Raw genomic sequence first — 17,463 nt, 5'->3', positions numbered from 1 at the left:
GGAATGCATACAGAAATACCAAAATGATTGCACATGCTTGCCCTTCCACCCTTGCCAAGCAGGAACAGGAAAGGCAGGGGCTGCTCAGCTATTCTGTTTGGTAGCAGGCAACTTGCTACACACATGGTTTTAATGCCACTGTTGCTTTTCTCCTGGCAGGTGTTTTCTGGGGGAAGAGATTACTGTAATGGTTGGGAAGAGGAGACAGAGATGACAGTCAAAAAATACACTGCACAGATTCACTGCTCGTAGGTCAGTTTTTATAGCTCAGATTTACTTTGTAACTGTAGGACCTCATCTCCCTTCATTATGTATATGCCCTGAACGGAAGAATGTTAGTTACAGCCTTGGCCGTCTTACGCATAAATCGAAATTACAGGACCTGCTGCAGTCTAGTTGCAGACTTGACCTTGTACTCTGTCTTTCACGTCCTGCGTATGTACGCTGTATGGTCCAGTGCTTCTATTCCATTACAGAGAAATGGGCATCCTCCATATGACACAGTAATTGTAGTTTGTGATCTGCTCACGGGTGAGGAATGGACATGTTCTTAGCCGGCTGCAGTGTCTTGATTTGTTTTTGGCAAGAAGCTGCAACTCACTCTGCATTTATATTTGGAATGAAAAGCACATGACAGCTGCTAAAACTTCCAGTGACTTGGTCCTGAAACTGAAATACAGAATTAAAATGTTTTTAGGCTAGCACGTGAAAGGTTGCGTTCTTTTTGGGCCTTCTGACCTGTACCACGTTGTCCGCTTGCCTCCCACGTGGCAACATGAGAAGGTCACTGCAGCCTGTCAGGGTGGAAGCAGGTGCTCGTAGCTGTGGCAAAGGTATGCCGACAGTAGCACACTTAAAGGTTGGAGCGATGTTAATGGCCTGCCTGGACTTTGGTCCTAGAAAAGCAATCCCTGAAGGACACGGGCTGCCTGGCATCGGGTCTGGGCCTTAGGAGAATCTTCCCGGTTGAAGATTTTGTTCTGTGTTGAATATGGTTTACTGGCAGAAAGTGTGCCGGAGTGTGCTAGTCCCGAAGGACAGTAGCTATTGAAAAAAGTCCCTGACAGCAAAACTAATTTCCTAATCATAAGAAGCAGCATTTAGTTAGGGGGTTTGATCTTGTTTGTTTGTTTGTAAATCTTGCCATCTGTTTTGACGTATGTTTCGGTGAAATAATGGTGTTACTACTTTTCTGTTCTGCTGGTAAATGTCTATTGCAATGCATAGTTTTCAAACCAAAGTAATTCTCAAAAGGTATTGTTTTTGTTGGGGACAGATAAAAAAACCTGATACGATGACATGCATTGGTTTGCTTTCAATGAGTCTGTCAATTCAGCGCAAGGCTTAAAAGAACCTGAGAATTAAAATGCACAATTTACCTCAAAGGTCATCTTGAATATCAGGAATGCTGGCAATTATATCCACAGGAATTGGTTTCCAGTGGTGAGTGGTAACTGTTTCTGCTGGCAGGTTGCCTGGAAGGTGGTCAATGACTTCGGCATCTCAGGAACACTTCTGGTCATGGCAGCCTTAGGAGCTGCCTTGGTCTGCAGACCGCAGTGTCAGCGCATTCTGTTCAGTCCCACAAATGGGAAGGTCCTTCATGAATTACTTTGCTTTTAATCCTAATTTTGAGGTGTTCAAACCACGTGCTTGCTTGGGGTTTAACATCTTCAGAGCTGGCAAAGAAACCCTTTTGCAGGTTGAAGAGAAGATACCTGCTTCAGTTAGCACTTTCTGTCTTTTTAGATTTTAGATTTCAAATCGATGGGGAAGTTAGAATTTTTCAAATGCATGTTGTCTCCTGGTTCTGATATCTCTGGTTTGCAGAGTTAAAAGATGGCAGTATTCCACTGGGTGCTTTTTTCCCCCTAGTCTGACTGGTTCTCTTGCGTAGAACATCTCCAGGGATCTTACGACAGAGCAAGGCTGTGAATAAAACAAGGGTCTGCAGAGCACTGACATGGCCTTGCCGCTCCCTGAAAAAGGCCCTGTGCTTGCGCTGAGCTTGTGTTGAACCTTGGCGTCCTCTGTGCAGCTCTAGAAAATGTGACATCATGACACAGGCCTGTGTGCAGGGAGTACCTTTCAGGAGCCCTTCGGAAGTTTCCTTGTGAAGGGAGGTGCTGTGAACAGTTTTATGGCTTTAGAAAATGTTGTAATTTTTTAAAAATTTAATTATGAAAGGTCCATTATTGCCCTGTGGTGGACCGTGGAAATGGGGCCTGGACTTCCCAGTTATTCTAATTGCTGGATGGCTTTGTCTGATGGGAGTTGACGCAGCGTACTTTGAAAAATGGTGCTTTGGGGTGGCTGAATCGCCAGGCTCTTTCTAAGGAGTGAATTGCCAAACAGCGAATGAAAAGGTTAAGGGTTGCTCCGTAGCAGGATAAGTTTTACTTTTCCCTCTCTGTTCCAGTTGGAAGACATTGAAAGCTGTCGAGTTACCCTGGCTCTAAATGGGTAGTGAGGTAATTAATACCGGTTTTGTTGTTGTAAGCAGCACTTGTTTATAGATTTACAAAAATTTTATATTTGTAGGGTAATGTTGTGGTTATCTGAAAGCTTAAGATGAGCCATAGTGCTTGCGAGCGTGAAATCCTACCTCAAGAATTCAAGCTTCATCTCTTATTTTTAGTCATAAGTTCCAATCTTGCGTTATCAAGAAAAGTAAGAGCACAAAACCCCTCGGAAGCAAGTAGATAAAGTGTTCTAATGGTAGTACCTTTGCTGCTGAAAACCTGCCCCTTTCTCCCACATCACGTTTCTAGCCATCAGGCTTTAATATGCTTGTGTCCAGCAGAAGAAGCTTGAGTTTCTTCAGTTCTTCTTGGCTTTGTAGCCACACGGGCTTGCCATTTCTTAACTTCTGGTTTTGGTGAGCTAAACAGATAATTCTTCTGAATTGATTACTGTAAAGGCTCATTTTCAATCCTCCGGTTACTGGAGCAACTATCTGAATTTCCATCATTCTTTCACCACTTTTTCTGGAGACTGATTGTCAGAACTGGGTATGATAGTCCCAGTGCTGTTGTACCTCCCACGTTTTACTTAGCCTAGCCTTCCAGTCGCAGTGTTTTACCCAGCATCTGTGCCCACCTGCTTATCTTCCATCACACTCTCGGGTTTTTTTTAACATCTGCTTTTCTGTAGGACAGAGTGCTACGTTCTAAAAAGCACTTTTCTGTTTGTGGCTAGCTTTGGCTGCCATGAGACACGTTTTTGCCTGCTTTCAAGGAGTTTTCTTTGTTGTTTACTCATCACAGCTTGCATGAGCTGGAGTCTTCTTAGGAGTCTGAACATCTCCTTTGTAACTCCTAATAACATATTAAATGGTTTGGGGCTGGGAACACATTTGTGTACAAACAATAAAAATATGTACAATCATTAATGATTTTTTTCAGTTACAGTCATGCTGTAGGACCTACTAGTTAGCCAGCTTTATTCTCTTTAATATGTCATGTTGTTTCAGAATCAGTTTCGTTCCCTGGTTAACGTGTCGTGCAGTAGCCTACTCTAAGTATTACAGAGCTTTTAGCAAATTGCATCAACACTATCACTTTAAAAAAAAAAAAAATCATTCCATTGTTTTTCCCAGGATTGATGGCACAGAGGCAGGCTTATGATTTGATTACGGGTACTTTGGAAATATTGGTGGGGAGCTGGCATCTTTCCAATCCTCTGCAGCTTTCCTGGTTTTCGAAGACTTATTAAAAATTGATACCATTGGACAGGCTTTGCCTTTCAGCTTTCACAGTATGGAATGGTCCCTGGAGAACAGGTCATGTAGGCAACATCTGTGAAGGGTAAGACCTCTGCTCTGCGGTTTAGGGGAGTTAAATTACCTGTTCCTGCCCCCAAGTTAGGAAACGGGGTCAGAGGCTGATGCAAAGGTAAGTGGCTTTCATGAAATCTCATCGCCGGTGAGCACTGCACACCCTGGTGTGACCAGAAACAGCCAAGCAACCCAGGTAGCTCCCTTCCAAACAGAAGAACGCAAAAAGATCTGAAAGTGCAAAATAAAGCTTCTTATTCTTTGTGGCACTGGCCAAAGAGTGTAAGGCCTGGCCCGTAACAGTTGCTTGAATGGAAAGGACGTCCAGCTCATGTACTGCCTTTCCCTGTTGCAGCTGCAGTGTAGTCCTCCCCTGACCCCTAGGCCTGGCTCGCAGTCTCGGTGCCTTGTGCGTTTGCTGTGCCTTCAACAGCGCGTTCGCTGGGACGGAAAGTGCTCGAGTGGTGGCCCTGTCACGTAGCATGCTCCGAGTTATGTAATCTGATGTTTCATAGGGTTTTTAAACTACCAGTGCAGAGAAGAGAAAGCACTAAATGAAATGTCTGTGGAGGACAACAATAAATGAGGTCATCTATTAAATTTTTCATCTCTTGAGTCTGCTCAAGCCCAGCAGCATCCAAAGCAATAGAAATCTGAGAATTCATGGTCTTAAAATGGGAAAGTAATGGATGAAGAGACCATTACCAGGTAAATACACAAGGAGCTGTATTCCTTTCCCTCTTCCTTTTCCTTTTAAATGCAGCAGAAGGCCTTTTGCTGGCAAAGCTGATTGTGAATCCACCTCAGGTTTATTAACCTCCTTTCATATTAAGCTGAACATGAATCATTTGCCAAAAGGCAACTGTTTCGTAGCAGGGTGGATAATACAGCACGGACAAAAGACGTTTGAGAAAGTCTGGTGCAACTCAGAGAGGAGCAAAATGATTTTATTTCATAAAGGAGAAATCTGTACAAGTCAGACCAGAAGAAGAGTCTCTTGTCTTAACTTGCCTTCTCTCCCCTCCCACCACTGCAGTGGTATAATCAAAATTTAAGCTGCCGTACATGGGCATAGCTCCCTTGCTGTCACTGAAGGTATGCTGACTCATCCCAGCAGAAAATACGATCCTTGTGCTTTTATTGTAGGTTTGCTAGTTTTTGGTGATTTCCCCTTGGTTTTAGTGGTGCGAGTGGCTTTCCTGGGACGCTGTTGCGCTATTTGATAGCCTAATATATACTAATGATAGGGTGATAATAATATCCTGCTACCGGCCTTCTCTTCCTTGACTTTTTCTCCTGTTGCCCCCTTGTTGAAACTTTTTATCAGCTCTTGAACAGGGAAGAGGAGACGTTGTTTTTCACGCTCTAAGCCTGTTAGCATTGTGATGCAGAACAGGGAGAAAAAGGTTTTGCTCCTGCTTTGTGATTAAAAATAAATGACGTGTAGTAATTTCTGTTACCTTCCTTTAACAGAGCTGGTGAAGTGCCTCTGTTTGTGTTTCTAACTATCTGGCACTGGGATGCTTGCTGCAGTTTGGGTTGATGCAGACTAGGTGGAGTAAAACTGAGGCTGTAGTGTGAACAGCACGGGGCTGAGGAAACATGCATGAAAACAGACTGCAGATGGGTGACATAAACAGGATCCCCAGGCTGTGACTGAGTAGGCAGGCCCCTTGAATGGCTCTTAGCAACGCCCCTGCTTTGACCCTCCTCATATGTGAGGAAAATCAAATCAATACACTGTTCTTCAAACCACGATGCTGCAGCAGCGGCAGGGCATTGTGGCAGCCTCCGTCTCTTAAATTCATCAAGGCTTTTCGGTTTGCTGGTCGCTGGATATCCATCCCTGCATCTCAGCTGAGGAAGACCCTGACTGCATCTTTAATCGGATTGCTCGAGTGCCCATGTACAACCTCCTCCTTACTAGCAAGTATTAGGTAGGCAAATTTAAAGTGCTTTTGGATTTGCAGGCAGCTTTAACATTGATCTGAGAACTCTTAATTGTATTCTCTGTCATCATAGCAGAAGCTTCTCTTTAAAACCTGCTGTGTTTTAAATCTTGCTTTGCTGCTTTTGTTTTTTTTTGGGGGGGGGGGCTGCTGTTTTTTACCTTCTTTTTTTTTAAAAAAAGAATGTTGTAGCTGATTTGTGCTTTTGGAAAAGGATATTCCCTCGCTGATCCCTCCCCTGTTCTGCATAACAGTTATAACCGGTGCCATACAGTTACTTTCAGTGTTGATGAACATCTGTTCAACTGCCTAACGTATAGGGCAGGCTGCTCACTCTTTTAATATTTAATTCTCTGGTGCGTACTTCAAAGCCGCAGATCAGGACTCTACCCACCAAGTAAGTTCTGCTTTCGTTCCAGAGATGGCTAACAGAGGACCAAGCTATGGCTTAAGCCGAGAAGTTCAGGAAAAGATTGAACAGAAATATGACCCGGAATTAGAGTCTAGGCTGGTGAACTGGATTGTTGTACAGTGTGGAGAACAGATAGAGCACCCTCCTCCTGGAAGGCAACATTTTCAGACTTGGTTGATGGACGGAACGGTAAGTGTTTTGTCCAGTTACATACTTGCATGTGTCTATATGCACAGTGTCCTTATTTTCTGTCTTGATGCAGCTAAACTGGTCAGAACTCATAGCCAGTGCAGAAATAGATATCAGCATCTGATTTATTTCCCTTTGACCAGGAGTCCTAATCTCAGAAGATAATTATTTTACGAGTGCACGGTACTTCTGATTCTTATGAGTCATGCATGTTACATATGAGTATGACTCATTCCTTCAGCATCTGATACAGTTAAATGAGATCTGTTTAAAAATCAGAAGTATACGTTTCTCTTTAAGAAACAAACAGTCTTTACAGGGAAAGGCGAAGAGAGACAGAAAATCTGAAGGGTTGGATTATGTCATAACGGTTTTCTTCTTGGGAATAATCCTGTAGCTAAAACATTATATTCCATTGGTTTATTGAACAACAGGCAGATGCTGCTGTTTGCAGTGGGCTGTAAGAATACGCTAATCATTGAATCTCTGCCAAAGTGACTTTAACAATATTTCAATTGACATTGCTTATTTTTTTGGCTCAGGCATGTGGCTTCTTCTCTGTCAGTTGTTATATAACCTTTACCAGTGATTGCTTTGTTGTTTCTAGCAGATTAGGATTTATCTGGTCAGGCTATTGCCATCAGTTAATGAAAGCTTTAATGCATTTATAATACACTTTTATTATTATCAGTTCACTTCTTTGTTTTTAATTGAAGAAATTATGTCCCTGACAGAAACTGACCTGGTCAAAAGCATTTTGCAGCATCATTTCACGTGTGGAAATTGACTTCCAGTTTGGTAACTGCTTTGTAATTTTGTTTCTCTCTCTAATTTCTCTCTCAGCTGTTATGCAAGTTAATAAACAGTTTGCATCCAAAGGGAAATGAGCCCATTGCAAAGATCTCCGAATCAAAAATGGCTTTCAAGCAGATGGAGCAAATTTCTCAGTTCTTAAAAGCTGCTGAAATCTACGGAGTACGAACAACAGATATTTTCCAGACAGTGGATTTATGGGAAGGTAAAAATAATAAACTGGAAGACAGCTTGCAGTCTTCATTTTATTTTGCTTTGACGTATTGCAACGGTGCATTTTGTCTATGGCATATTCCTTAATGTAATCATCTTTTGTTTCTGTTTGCCTTACCTCATTACCATGTTCTTCCGGTGATGCGTTATCTCCTCTGAGGGATTTATACTACCCTGAGGGCAGCCGGAGCCCTTTCCAGGCTCATGTGTTACCCCAAAGCCCATCATTCTGATAGAAATCCACAGACCTAATAAAAGAAATGCTAATGATTTCCAAGTAAATGGCTTCTAATAGCAAATATAGAAACCCTTTATTTTCTGATGAGGAGATTTTATTGCTGTTTTCAAATTATAAGCAAAGCTTAAATTAGAGCTATAAAATGCATTCCCAGGAGCATCTATGCCTCTGTGAAGCTTATGAGGACTCATTTATGACTAGCAAGAAGCAAAACTCACTGCTAACACCATGTTAGCTGAGCATCTCTCTCTAAGGATACAGTCTTTTAGGAAAGGTCACTATGGCAACAGCAAAAAAATCCAGAGTACCCCTGGGGTTTTGCACTAAGCCGGGTGAAGGCCATCTCCATCCCGTGCTCAAAATGGAAACTGAGCGTTCTAGTTCCTGAAGAGCTGAGTCATTTGTGCGTTCGAGTGGCTGGTTTTGCCCACTTCTGTGGTGATGCACCCCTTCCCGGTGCTCTAACCAAAGGCACTGTATACCCTGCGTCTCTCCGGGCAAGGTGATGCAGAACGCTTTGTGTGGAGGCTCAGAGCGGGGACAGCTGCAGGGTAGTGAAAGGGTCAGAATCTGCCGTGAGCATGAAACAGTGGAGAGAAGAGAACAAGCCACTGGGAAAACTGGTCAGCGTAGTTTGTGTGGGACCACACACGGAGCAAAAATAGTGGCGTCTGTTCGTCAGGATACGTGGAAGAGCTTACTGCTTTGGAGGACAGCTCGAGGAGGGGGAGACTGGGGAGCTCTTCATGCGTGGGTTAGAAGGGAAGGGTACGCTGACTGCCAGAGTTGCTGGGATCTGTAATGTTCTGAGGGTTTTCAGGATTTGCTTGACAAGTCCTGCCTTTGGGCACAAGGGCAGGATTTTTTCTTCCCATCCAGTCTTTAGTGTTTCATCCACTCTCCCTTTAAATGTCTTAAATTTAAGGGATTTTTGCTTCCCTGGAGTAACACCCTCCCGCCGGCAGCCTAGCAGATTGTTGAAAGAGAAGCTCCATCTATCTTGTAAGGGATGGTAATAGCTCGTTGCAGATGCTGTTCTTTGCAGTCTTTTGCATTTCATAATGGCTTCACACCATGCAAATGCAAGTATGGTACAACGATCCTTACGATGAAAAGGCCTTGCTTTGAAGACAAAAAGCTCCTAATGATGGTGGCTCTCTCCTCATTTCCTTTCACTCATCACTTTCTTTCAACAGATGTAAGGAAAAAAAGCTGGTAACTTCCAGAAGACGAGAACCTAGGAAGGAGACATACAAGACTCTTCTCCGCTGTTATTTTAGGACTTCCCGAAACTAATCTGTGTCTCCTCACTTTCCCACTCCCTTTTCATCCGTCCTGCTGCTCATTTCAGTGCTGAGATGAAACAGTATGTCTCTCCAGCAGTGAGTCACTGCAAGCTTTTTATGTCTAACCATAGCTCTGACCTCTGGCGTCCGTGCTGCTTCAGGGCTGAATTGTCTGAACCTGGATGCATTAGCTGGACAGAAAGGACAGTCTCTTTTTCACTGTTTCCTAATTACAGCACTCCTATACTTCACACCGTCACCTCTTTAGAAAGAGATGTCAACCTATGTTTATAGGGAAAGAAAAGTATGTGTGACTGAAAAACAGCTTTTCTCTGCCACTAATTGTTTTCCGAGAGCTTTTGCTTTGTAATTCTTAGTAATGATTAATGAAAATGTTTTAGGATGCAATCTGCTGTTGGCTGTTTCAAACTCACTCAGTCCATCTGGTGCATTTTTCTGCATCTCTGTGACTTCTTGGTCCAGGAGAAGTATCACCTCTCTTTTGGTCCTTTCTTACATAAATGCTGAGCAGCTTTCCCTAATCCATGCCTAAGATACTGTGTTCACTGTGGTTTTTACAAATCTCTCCCCTGTATATTTCCAGGCAGGCAAGAGGCAGCTGTACCTCTGGGTACTTGTTCAACCTTTACAGAAAGGCATTTCAGGAATATGACGCAGATCAATTCTCCATCTTTGGGTTTGAACCTTCCCCTTTCTTGACCTGGAGAAGGCAGCCTTCCAGCCAGGTTTCCCCCAAAGAGAAAGGCTTAGCACAAGGAGCGAGCAGAGGTCCCTTCCTCCTTGGTCAGGCAGTGCCAAGATCCTCTACGAGGCTGTGCTATTCAAAGCACGCTGCAGAGGATACTGAAGATGCAGGAGAAGCGCTGTCGGCGTGGGTCCCTGCAGCGTGATTCAGGGAGGCTGAGGCTGGGGGCCGGGCAGGCAGCCCACGTAGCTGTCAATGAAGGAGCTGAGGAGAGGCACTGACCGCAATTTTCTGCAATGCCAGAGTCAAGCCTGGCTTCAGGGAGTGTGTATGATCCCTTCTGTCACCTGGCCGCAGCGTTAGGTGACTTTCTCCCTGGAAATGTAAAATTTTTCCACAGCCCTTTTTATGCTGACCATCGAGCCCCTCGCACCCTTCTCTGGGAGGGGGCAGATGCCATAAGACCACATGGCTTTGGGGTCTTCTCCCACCCGCAGCACCCCTCATACGCAGCGAGGAGGCTGTGCGACACAGGGCCGTAGCCGTGGCTGTTTTGTCACGTGGCACTTGGCTCCCACTCGGTCTGTTTTTCCCCTCCAGCGTCTCCCACTCACCACTGACAAATAAAGCAGAGCCGAGTGCAGAGCGGGGGGAGCTGCCAGATGGCTCCGCGAGGCTGATCGTCATAGTTTGCTACCCATCCTTTGTTTCGTTTTTCTTTTTTTTTTTTTTTTTTTTTTCTGTGCTTGCCATCATTATTCAGCTCATTCGCTTTTAAATCCTTCTTCACATCCCTCTTCATCCCAGGCAGTCACCGCGCTCCTCGTTATATGGGAGGCATCCCAAGGACGTTGTATGTGGCATCTGTTACAGCATATGGTACATCTGCTGCTTTGGGGAGCTCGGAGTGCTGCTGCCTCGCGCTCTTCCATGTGCCCCTGTGTACGTGCGCGTGTGGGATGTCGGGTCTTCAGCTGCCCTCTTAAGCGAGGACCCCATCTAATGCAGTTTGTGTTACCAAATACAGGAAAACGAGGATTCCGGATGGCTGACAATTGGTTTTCGGAGCAAACGGTCCCCTGCAGATAGGGTTGCTAGAAGCTTTAATAGGCTGTATGACAGCTACAGTTGGAAGCTGCTAAATGTTTTCAGTTTTAGGGTGTCTTCCTCACCTCGGCCGGTGCGTTACACGTTTAGGTTCGTATGAACCAAAAGTCCTGAACTGCATCTGCCTGTAATCAGGGTGATGCATAAACATAAACACCGAATGTGCGGTGCTCGCTCCCCTCGACACTCAGCTGGCCTACAGCGATTTTCATTAGTATTGGTCCACTGGAGGTATTTTTGAAATCTGTTATCATCATCATCGTGTCTCTAGTATCTCATGTTTTTATGAATTACTTATTTTCCCATGTGAAAAACTTACAGTCAAAATCAGATCTGTTAACTAGATAAATTATTTTAGGAAAGAGGAGGAACTGGAAGAGAATGAAAAGGAGGGGAGTCATAGAAACACGGAAGGATTTCAGACAAAGGGAGAGGCAAAAAGAGATTTCCAGCAACTTACCACCTTACACAATTGGAAATACGTGCTGCAACTAATTTTTGCTAGAAAGTTTTCCGAAAATTGATATGTCTGGATTGGGTAATGGGTTAGTCTGTCTGACTGTGATGTCTTTATGTTCCCTGCCCTTTTTACACCAGGTGACAAAATGCCAAGGGAAGAACCAAGAAAAAAAGGAGCTACCTTAATTTTTTAAAAATCTCCATGTCTTCCTTGTTTGGTTTTTTGATGGGGTTTTCTTTGTTAGTTTTTTTTCATGGGTGTGTGTTGCTTGGTTCTTTTTATTTTTTTTTTTAATTCACTGAAGGAAGCAGCAAAAGACATTGTCCAAAAAGGAAAATTTATTTATTGTCCTCCTTTCAGAAGGAGGGGATGCCATTTTTTAAATGCAAAGCAGTACTGAAAATGAGCCTTATATTTTGAAGGTGTAAGGTGCACTCTTGCAAACCTGGTGAGGTTTCAGCAGTGTGGAAGGCGTGTCTCTGAGCAAGTGACAGGCGACCTCACCAAGTGCAGGTGGGATAAATCATCCCCTCAGAAGCTTTTCTCTCACAGTTGTTTATGGAGGGAACCTAAACAATTAGTGATGGCCGAACATGTAACTTTGACTTAGCCAAAGATGAGATGAGCCCTAACTTTTTGAAACGCGAGATGAAGCGAGGTAGCATAGGGGAGAAGTGGAAGAACATTGGCCTGGATGGCAGGAACTGAAGGTACGAAGCTGCAGAGCATCCATTTTTGGCAGCCTGAGAAAGGAAGCCGGTAGGAAGGATCTGGGAGGTGGTTTGATGGTTAAACTGGGAAGGACTGATACGAGTTACCTGCACAGGAGCTCTCCAGGACTGCTGTGAGCTCTGTTAGCACACGGACTGTCTGGAATTGCCAGGAGTTAAATGATGGGATCATTTTTACCAGTTTACAGCTGAAGAAACTAGAGACACAGCACTGTTATTTAACACACCGTTCTTCTCCAGCCACGTTTTACTGAGTATATTACCCTTCTTTGTACACAAAAAGCGTCTCTTCTTAGGAGAGGATTTTGCCAAAAGGATTATCTAGAAGGATTTAAAATAGTACGGGGGAAGGCATTAAAATAGCCAGAGGCCTGGAAACCTGGAAATGTCTGAATTGTTAAGTTTTGATTTGAAGCTGTCCCTTTGATGACTTTTAATAAGATCTTGCATGTCAGTTAACTCCACTTCAGCAACAGTAAAATAGTGTTTATAATGTTATTAATGCACTTTTGCAGAGCAGCTGAGGGATTTTATTAATACGTTGGATAAGACTGTTTATCAATGTGCCAAGCAATTTGTTGTGCAAGGATTTCTTATATTAATTTCACTGTCTGGCTTTCTAGGGAAGGACATGGCAGCAGTGCAGAGAACCTTAATGGCTCTAGGCAGTTTGGCAGTCACCAAGGATGATGGCTGCTACAAAGGGGACCCATCCTGGTTTCACAGGTAAAGTCCAAAGCACAGCTGCTCAGAGCTGTCTTCCCGGGAAACTGGTAATATCGTCTGCCTTTTATGCTTTAAGGAAATTTATTGGAAAAGGAAGGGAAGAGTCTTTCCAAAGTTTCCTTGTAACGGAGGGGGTTTCTCTACAGAGTCTAGAGCAGGGAAGCAAAGACCTAATCAGGCAGCAACATTTTCTACCCTTCGCTGGTTCCCAGTTACCAGCATTACTGCTAGGCGCACGTCTTATGATATCCTGTCAGCCTAAAGTTACAGCCCCCGGGCTGCTGGGGAGGAGCCCCGTGGGAGCTGCGCAGCGCAGCCTTTCCTTATGTAGCCCCATCACACCACCCTTACGTGTCCCGCCTGCCCCAGCGCCAGGACAGCACTGCTGGTACCAGGACGAAGGAGCACGTTGCCCCTGGCTCCAGCCCTGACTGCCTCCTGGAGGCATCCCTTTTGAACAAGGCTCTTAGAGGTTCTGTTGGTGTGGACGTCTGTGTGGGGGCACCCTGCTGGGTGGGTGGCTTTCAGCAGAGCACCCAGGGAGGACTGCAGCGTCCTGCTCCAGGCACCTTTGTGCTATATCCGTCTTGCTGTGTGAGGGGCCCACGCTGATCACCGAAGAAAAGGCATGATTTGCTTGCCCACTGATGTTATCCCTGACTTTTATTCACTAGAAGGAGAGCAACAATACTTAGGAAATTCAGTTCTGATGACAGTGATCTGTTTAGCAGCTTCGGCTAATCCTCTATATCCATTTATGAAGAAAAGGGAACGAAAATGGCAGCAGCCATGCAGATTTGTGTGTCCTAAGAGTGGCTGGCAGGAGAAGTGTACTTTTGCCTCACGTCAGATAACAGAGAGAAAGACTAATGAAGACAAGCCCGTCGTGGGTGTCTGCAAAACCCCGCACAGTGACCCCTTTACTGAGCAAAGAGGAGGCATGAGCCTCTTTCCATTGTTCATCAAACAAAAAATGATTTCATTTCCTAGTCATCTTTTTTCTTGGGGAGTACCAGTTATCTGTGAAGAATTTTCTGTCCTGGCAAAGCTGTTTATGTGCTCTAAAACTCCATTTATTTTGGCTAGGGAGGCTGAGAAGCAGGGACAGGAAGAAAGGGAAATCCTCCTAAGTTAGCCCTCCTGCCCCACAGGCATATTATTGACATGAGATTCTGCCATCCATCTGACATGGATTCTGCCATCCGTCTGCCAAAATGTCTGAGGCATGTTAACGAAGAGAGTGCTGCTGCTTGTCTTTGCTTTCCTTGAATTGTCTGAGCTCTAGGTGGGGCTCAGCAGAAGTAAAGCCAACTTTGCTTGGGTTGTCTTAAACCTTGAGCTGGTTTAAGTGAGGCTAAGGGAGACTTGAATTTTAGGTGAATAAGTGCAAACTCCTATGCATTCTTTATACAGAATTAATTTAAATTAACTTAATATAGTGCACAAATAGATTTGTATTTGCAGAATACAATTGGGTTTAAAGTTGGGTTCAAATCTAGTTACATGCTTTAATCTAAACCAGACATGAAGTCACTATGACCCAGACAGGCTTATTTGTTTTATGTAATGAAAACAAAGGCCTACATGGAAAAATTAATTTTCATCTGGACCCTTAATTGTGGTGGGAACAGTTTTTGTTGGCATAAATGAAGATGTGATCACCTCCTTTCTCGCTGTTTGTCCTGCCCGTACTGCTTGGATAGCCAGTCCATATTATTGCAGCCCCTGAAATACCATTTTATAGCCAACGCCTTAAGGAAAACTGCGGTTATTTCTATAAGGAAATACCATCTTGTGTACCAGGAGCTGTTTTCTCAGTAGCTTACCCATCCCTCCAGGCAGACCAAGCCCTCTCATTGCCACCCAGTGTTAATGAGTCAGGGCTTTCAGGCTGATTCCTGAAAGAAGGCAAAGTTAAAGGGAACAGGGATGTCCATGGAGGGACCTACAGTGCTTGAGATACCCCCACACTCGAGCCAAAATGTTTACCTTCCCATTGCCAGTGTCTCCCATGCCCGGTCCCACCAGGCCCGACCCCCTGCTCCTTGCACACCCTGGTGAGGTTCCTGGGGCCATGGCTGTTACCTTGCGGGCTGGCAACCGTGAGCACTGCTGTAAAGTCGGCACAAAAAATTAACAGCTCTGGTGGGCTCGATTTGTGGGCAGGGGGATGCCAGGTGGTGGCGGACAGGCCAGACAGAACCTGATGTAGTGAGAATACTGAGAACAGACTTGCCCTCACCTCTTTTTCTGCAGTCTCAGTTAAGGCCATTTCCATCTGTCTAAAAGCAAAACGTAAGTGCGTGCTGCCTGTCTGACCATCATGTACTAAATGTCATCCTTAGAATGATAAAAATTACACCATGTGATCCAAACCGTATATGTAATCAACTTGTATTAGCATACCCAGGCTTTCCTTTAGTCTCTCTTTTTATTTCTTCTTTGCAGTTCTCTTTTTTTCTTTCTTTTTTTTTCCCTCTCTCTCTCTTTTTTTTTCCTTTTCCTTTGTTCAGTTACTTTTCAACTTTCTGTGGAATTACTCCACAACACAGCTGAAAATTCTAGCAGGAAACAGAACAAAATAATAGACCGTGTTCCTGGGATTTTAATTAAAATAAAGGCAGACAGTGAACCTGAGATTCAATTAGGTAATAGGAGTAGTTCTGAAAACATCCTCTGATGGAGATCCTGGCAGTAGTTGGGTGCCTGTGTATGTGTTCTGGAGAAGAAATTAAGCAGCGGTGTGAGGGGGCTGCTGTCTGAGCCCCCGCCGGTTCTGCGTGCCCCCTCCCAACCTCGTGCTTTCTGGCAAGCGCTGGGGCACCTCAGAGGCTGCCACGGGCTCCTGTAAGCCCCCGGCTCGTCTGTACACTAACCCTGGAGACCCGTCCAAAAAAATGACAGGTCGGTACTGGTTTCCTGCGGATTTTTCTCACTTTTCTGCTTTTCTGGGCTTTCATACCAACATGGGTTCTTCTGTGATGTCCTGGACACCCTGAGCCTAGCGAAGAGTTGAAGTGCTCTTTTGGACTTGAGCCAGGATGCTCAGCACAGTACAGGATCAGACCCTCACCGAGAGGATCGTGTTGATGGTTTTCAATCACAGCAGGCACCTAATCTAGCATTCTCATCTAGCGGTGGGGTGGGGAGAAAAAGGGGAACTGAAACTGATGCCATATCGCAGGGAAACCTGATCCCAGGACAAACAGATGCAGCAGGGAGAAAGATGGGCACTGGGTGGGAGCTGAGTCCGGTGGACTGAAAGCCTCCCCCAGTAAGGGGCTCCGCCAGCTCTTACAGCTTATTTGGTGGCCACAGGCTGATCCTTCTCCCTTGTAAATTACTTGGGTTTCCCACCTTGTGTAAGTGAAGATTAATCCAGGGTGAACAGTTTCTTGCAAGGCAGCAGGGTACAAACTTTTGTGCTGCTTCTTAACCGCCGCTTTGGCCCTCAGTGCTGTTCTCAGGGAAAAGAGGCTCCTTTTAAACTCCAACAAAGGTTCATTGATTCAAAGGGCTTTTGAGACCAGGGACACCGAACAAAAGTGGTCAGTATGTTTTGACAGAAGATAAAGGACTGTCCGACAGTTAAGACACAGGTGCAAAGGGAAAGTCTATTGCTTAGAGGAGAGACATCTAGAAGTGGCAACAGAGCAATTGTTTGCTGCGGGCAACCATCATTCGCCCTGGGAAAATGAGCAAGTCACTTCTCTGACCCATTGTTCCTCTGGGTACCTTCAGCTCTTATTTGCTCCACTGAGTTAAATTATACCAATTTGTACTGTTGCTCTAGATGGGCATCAACTTGCATTACAGCCCAGGTAAGTGTCTCATTGATAAGATCCCATGAACTACAGCTATTAAGAGATACAGGGCTTAACACAAATTAACCCTATCATGTGTGTCATATGCAGCACTACATAAATATTTTACCTGTTAGGGCTGCTGGGGAAGCCCCCTGGGGTTCTGGAAGAAGCGGTACGGTGAAAACCTGAAGTGTTGTAGGTTTGACTAAAGCGTGACTTCTAACTAACTGCAGGAAAGAATTACCCCAGCCAGTATTGTCCAGCCTGTGGGATGGTGCAAATGAAATATTCCATTACAGGGGGCACGTCTGTTAACATAAGCCAGTTTCAGATTGCTTTTCATGATCTTCTGGGCGTACGCAGAATGATGGGATGTGTGTACATTGCTTTTTTTGTGTGCATCTGGACAGGAAAGCACAGCAGAATCGACGAGGATTTTCAGAAGAGCAGCTTCGTCAGGGACAGAACGTAATAGGCCTTCAGATGGGCAGCAACAAAGGAGCATCACAGTCGGGTATGACAGGCTATGGGATGCCAAGGCAGATTATCTAAAAGCATCTCTGTCTGTAGAGAAAGCACTCCTTCTGCAGCATGGTCTGTTAAAAAAAGAAAAAATAAGAAAAAGAAAAAGAAAAAAAAAAGCTCATTAGTTCCCTTTCTGCCTGGTTTTTAATAGTTAGCGCTCTCTAAGGTTTTGGGGTATTTTTGGTTTGGTTTGTTTTATTTGCAGCTGCCAGAGTTCATCTAGAAACTTGGGTTTTCGTGGTGGTGTGTGTCAGTTCACAGCACGTGCGCACTGCTGCCTCCTACTTTTCACTTCTGAACTATGCAAAGACAATTATTCTGTATTAATTTATTTGCAGAGTGTTATCTTCTGTATTTGTCTCACGCTGCACTTGTATTTCAACCAGTAACCTCGTTCTTCGATTCAGTGATGATATCGTTTGACCTAAGAATAAAGAGAAATAAAAGACACCTCTTAGACTCGTTATTTAAAAGAGGTAAAAGCAATTAAAACCAGCGACCACGTGGTACAGTGCCAAGGAGTTAAA

General features: G+C 44.5%; 1 protein-coding gene across 1 annotated transcript; it reads left to right on the top strand.

Annotated features, from left to right (window-relative positions):
• The first annotated feature begins 4,538 nt into the window (after positions 1-4,538).
• Positions 4,539-17,386, top strand: TAGLN3 (transgelin 3). The gene is made up of 5 exons (XM_080377693.1): positions 4,539-5,712; positions 6,144-6,325; positions 7,169-7,343; positions 12,503-12,605; positions 16,822-17,386. The coding sequence occupies exons 2-5, from the start codon at positions 6,146-6,148 to the stop codon at positions 16,961-16,963; spliced, it is 600 nt and encodes a 199-aa protein (XP_080233819.1). The 5' UTR covers positions 4,539-5,712; positions 6,144-6,145; the 3' UTR covers positions 16,964-17,386.
• The last annotated feature ends 77 nt before the right edge of the window (positions 17,387-17,463 follow it).

Source organism: Falco punctatus (genome assembly GCF_963210335.1).
Source record: "Falco punctatus genome assembly, chromosome: 2".
NCBI lineage: Eukaryota > Metazoa > Chordata > Aves > Falconiformes > Falconidae > Falco > Falco punctatus.
The sequence above is the reverse complement of the archived record's forward strand: the minus strand, read 5'-3'. Positions and strand labels throughout refer to the sequence as shown.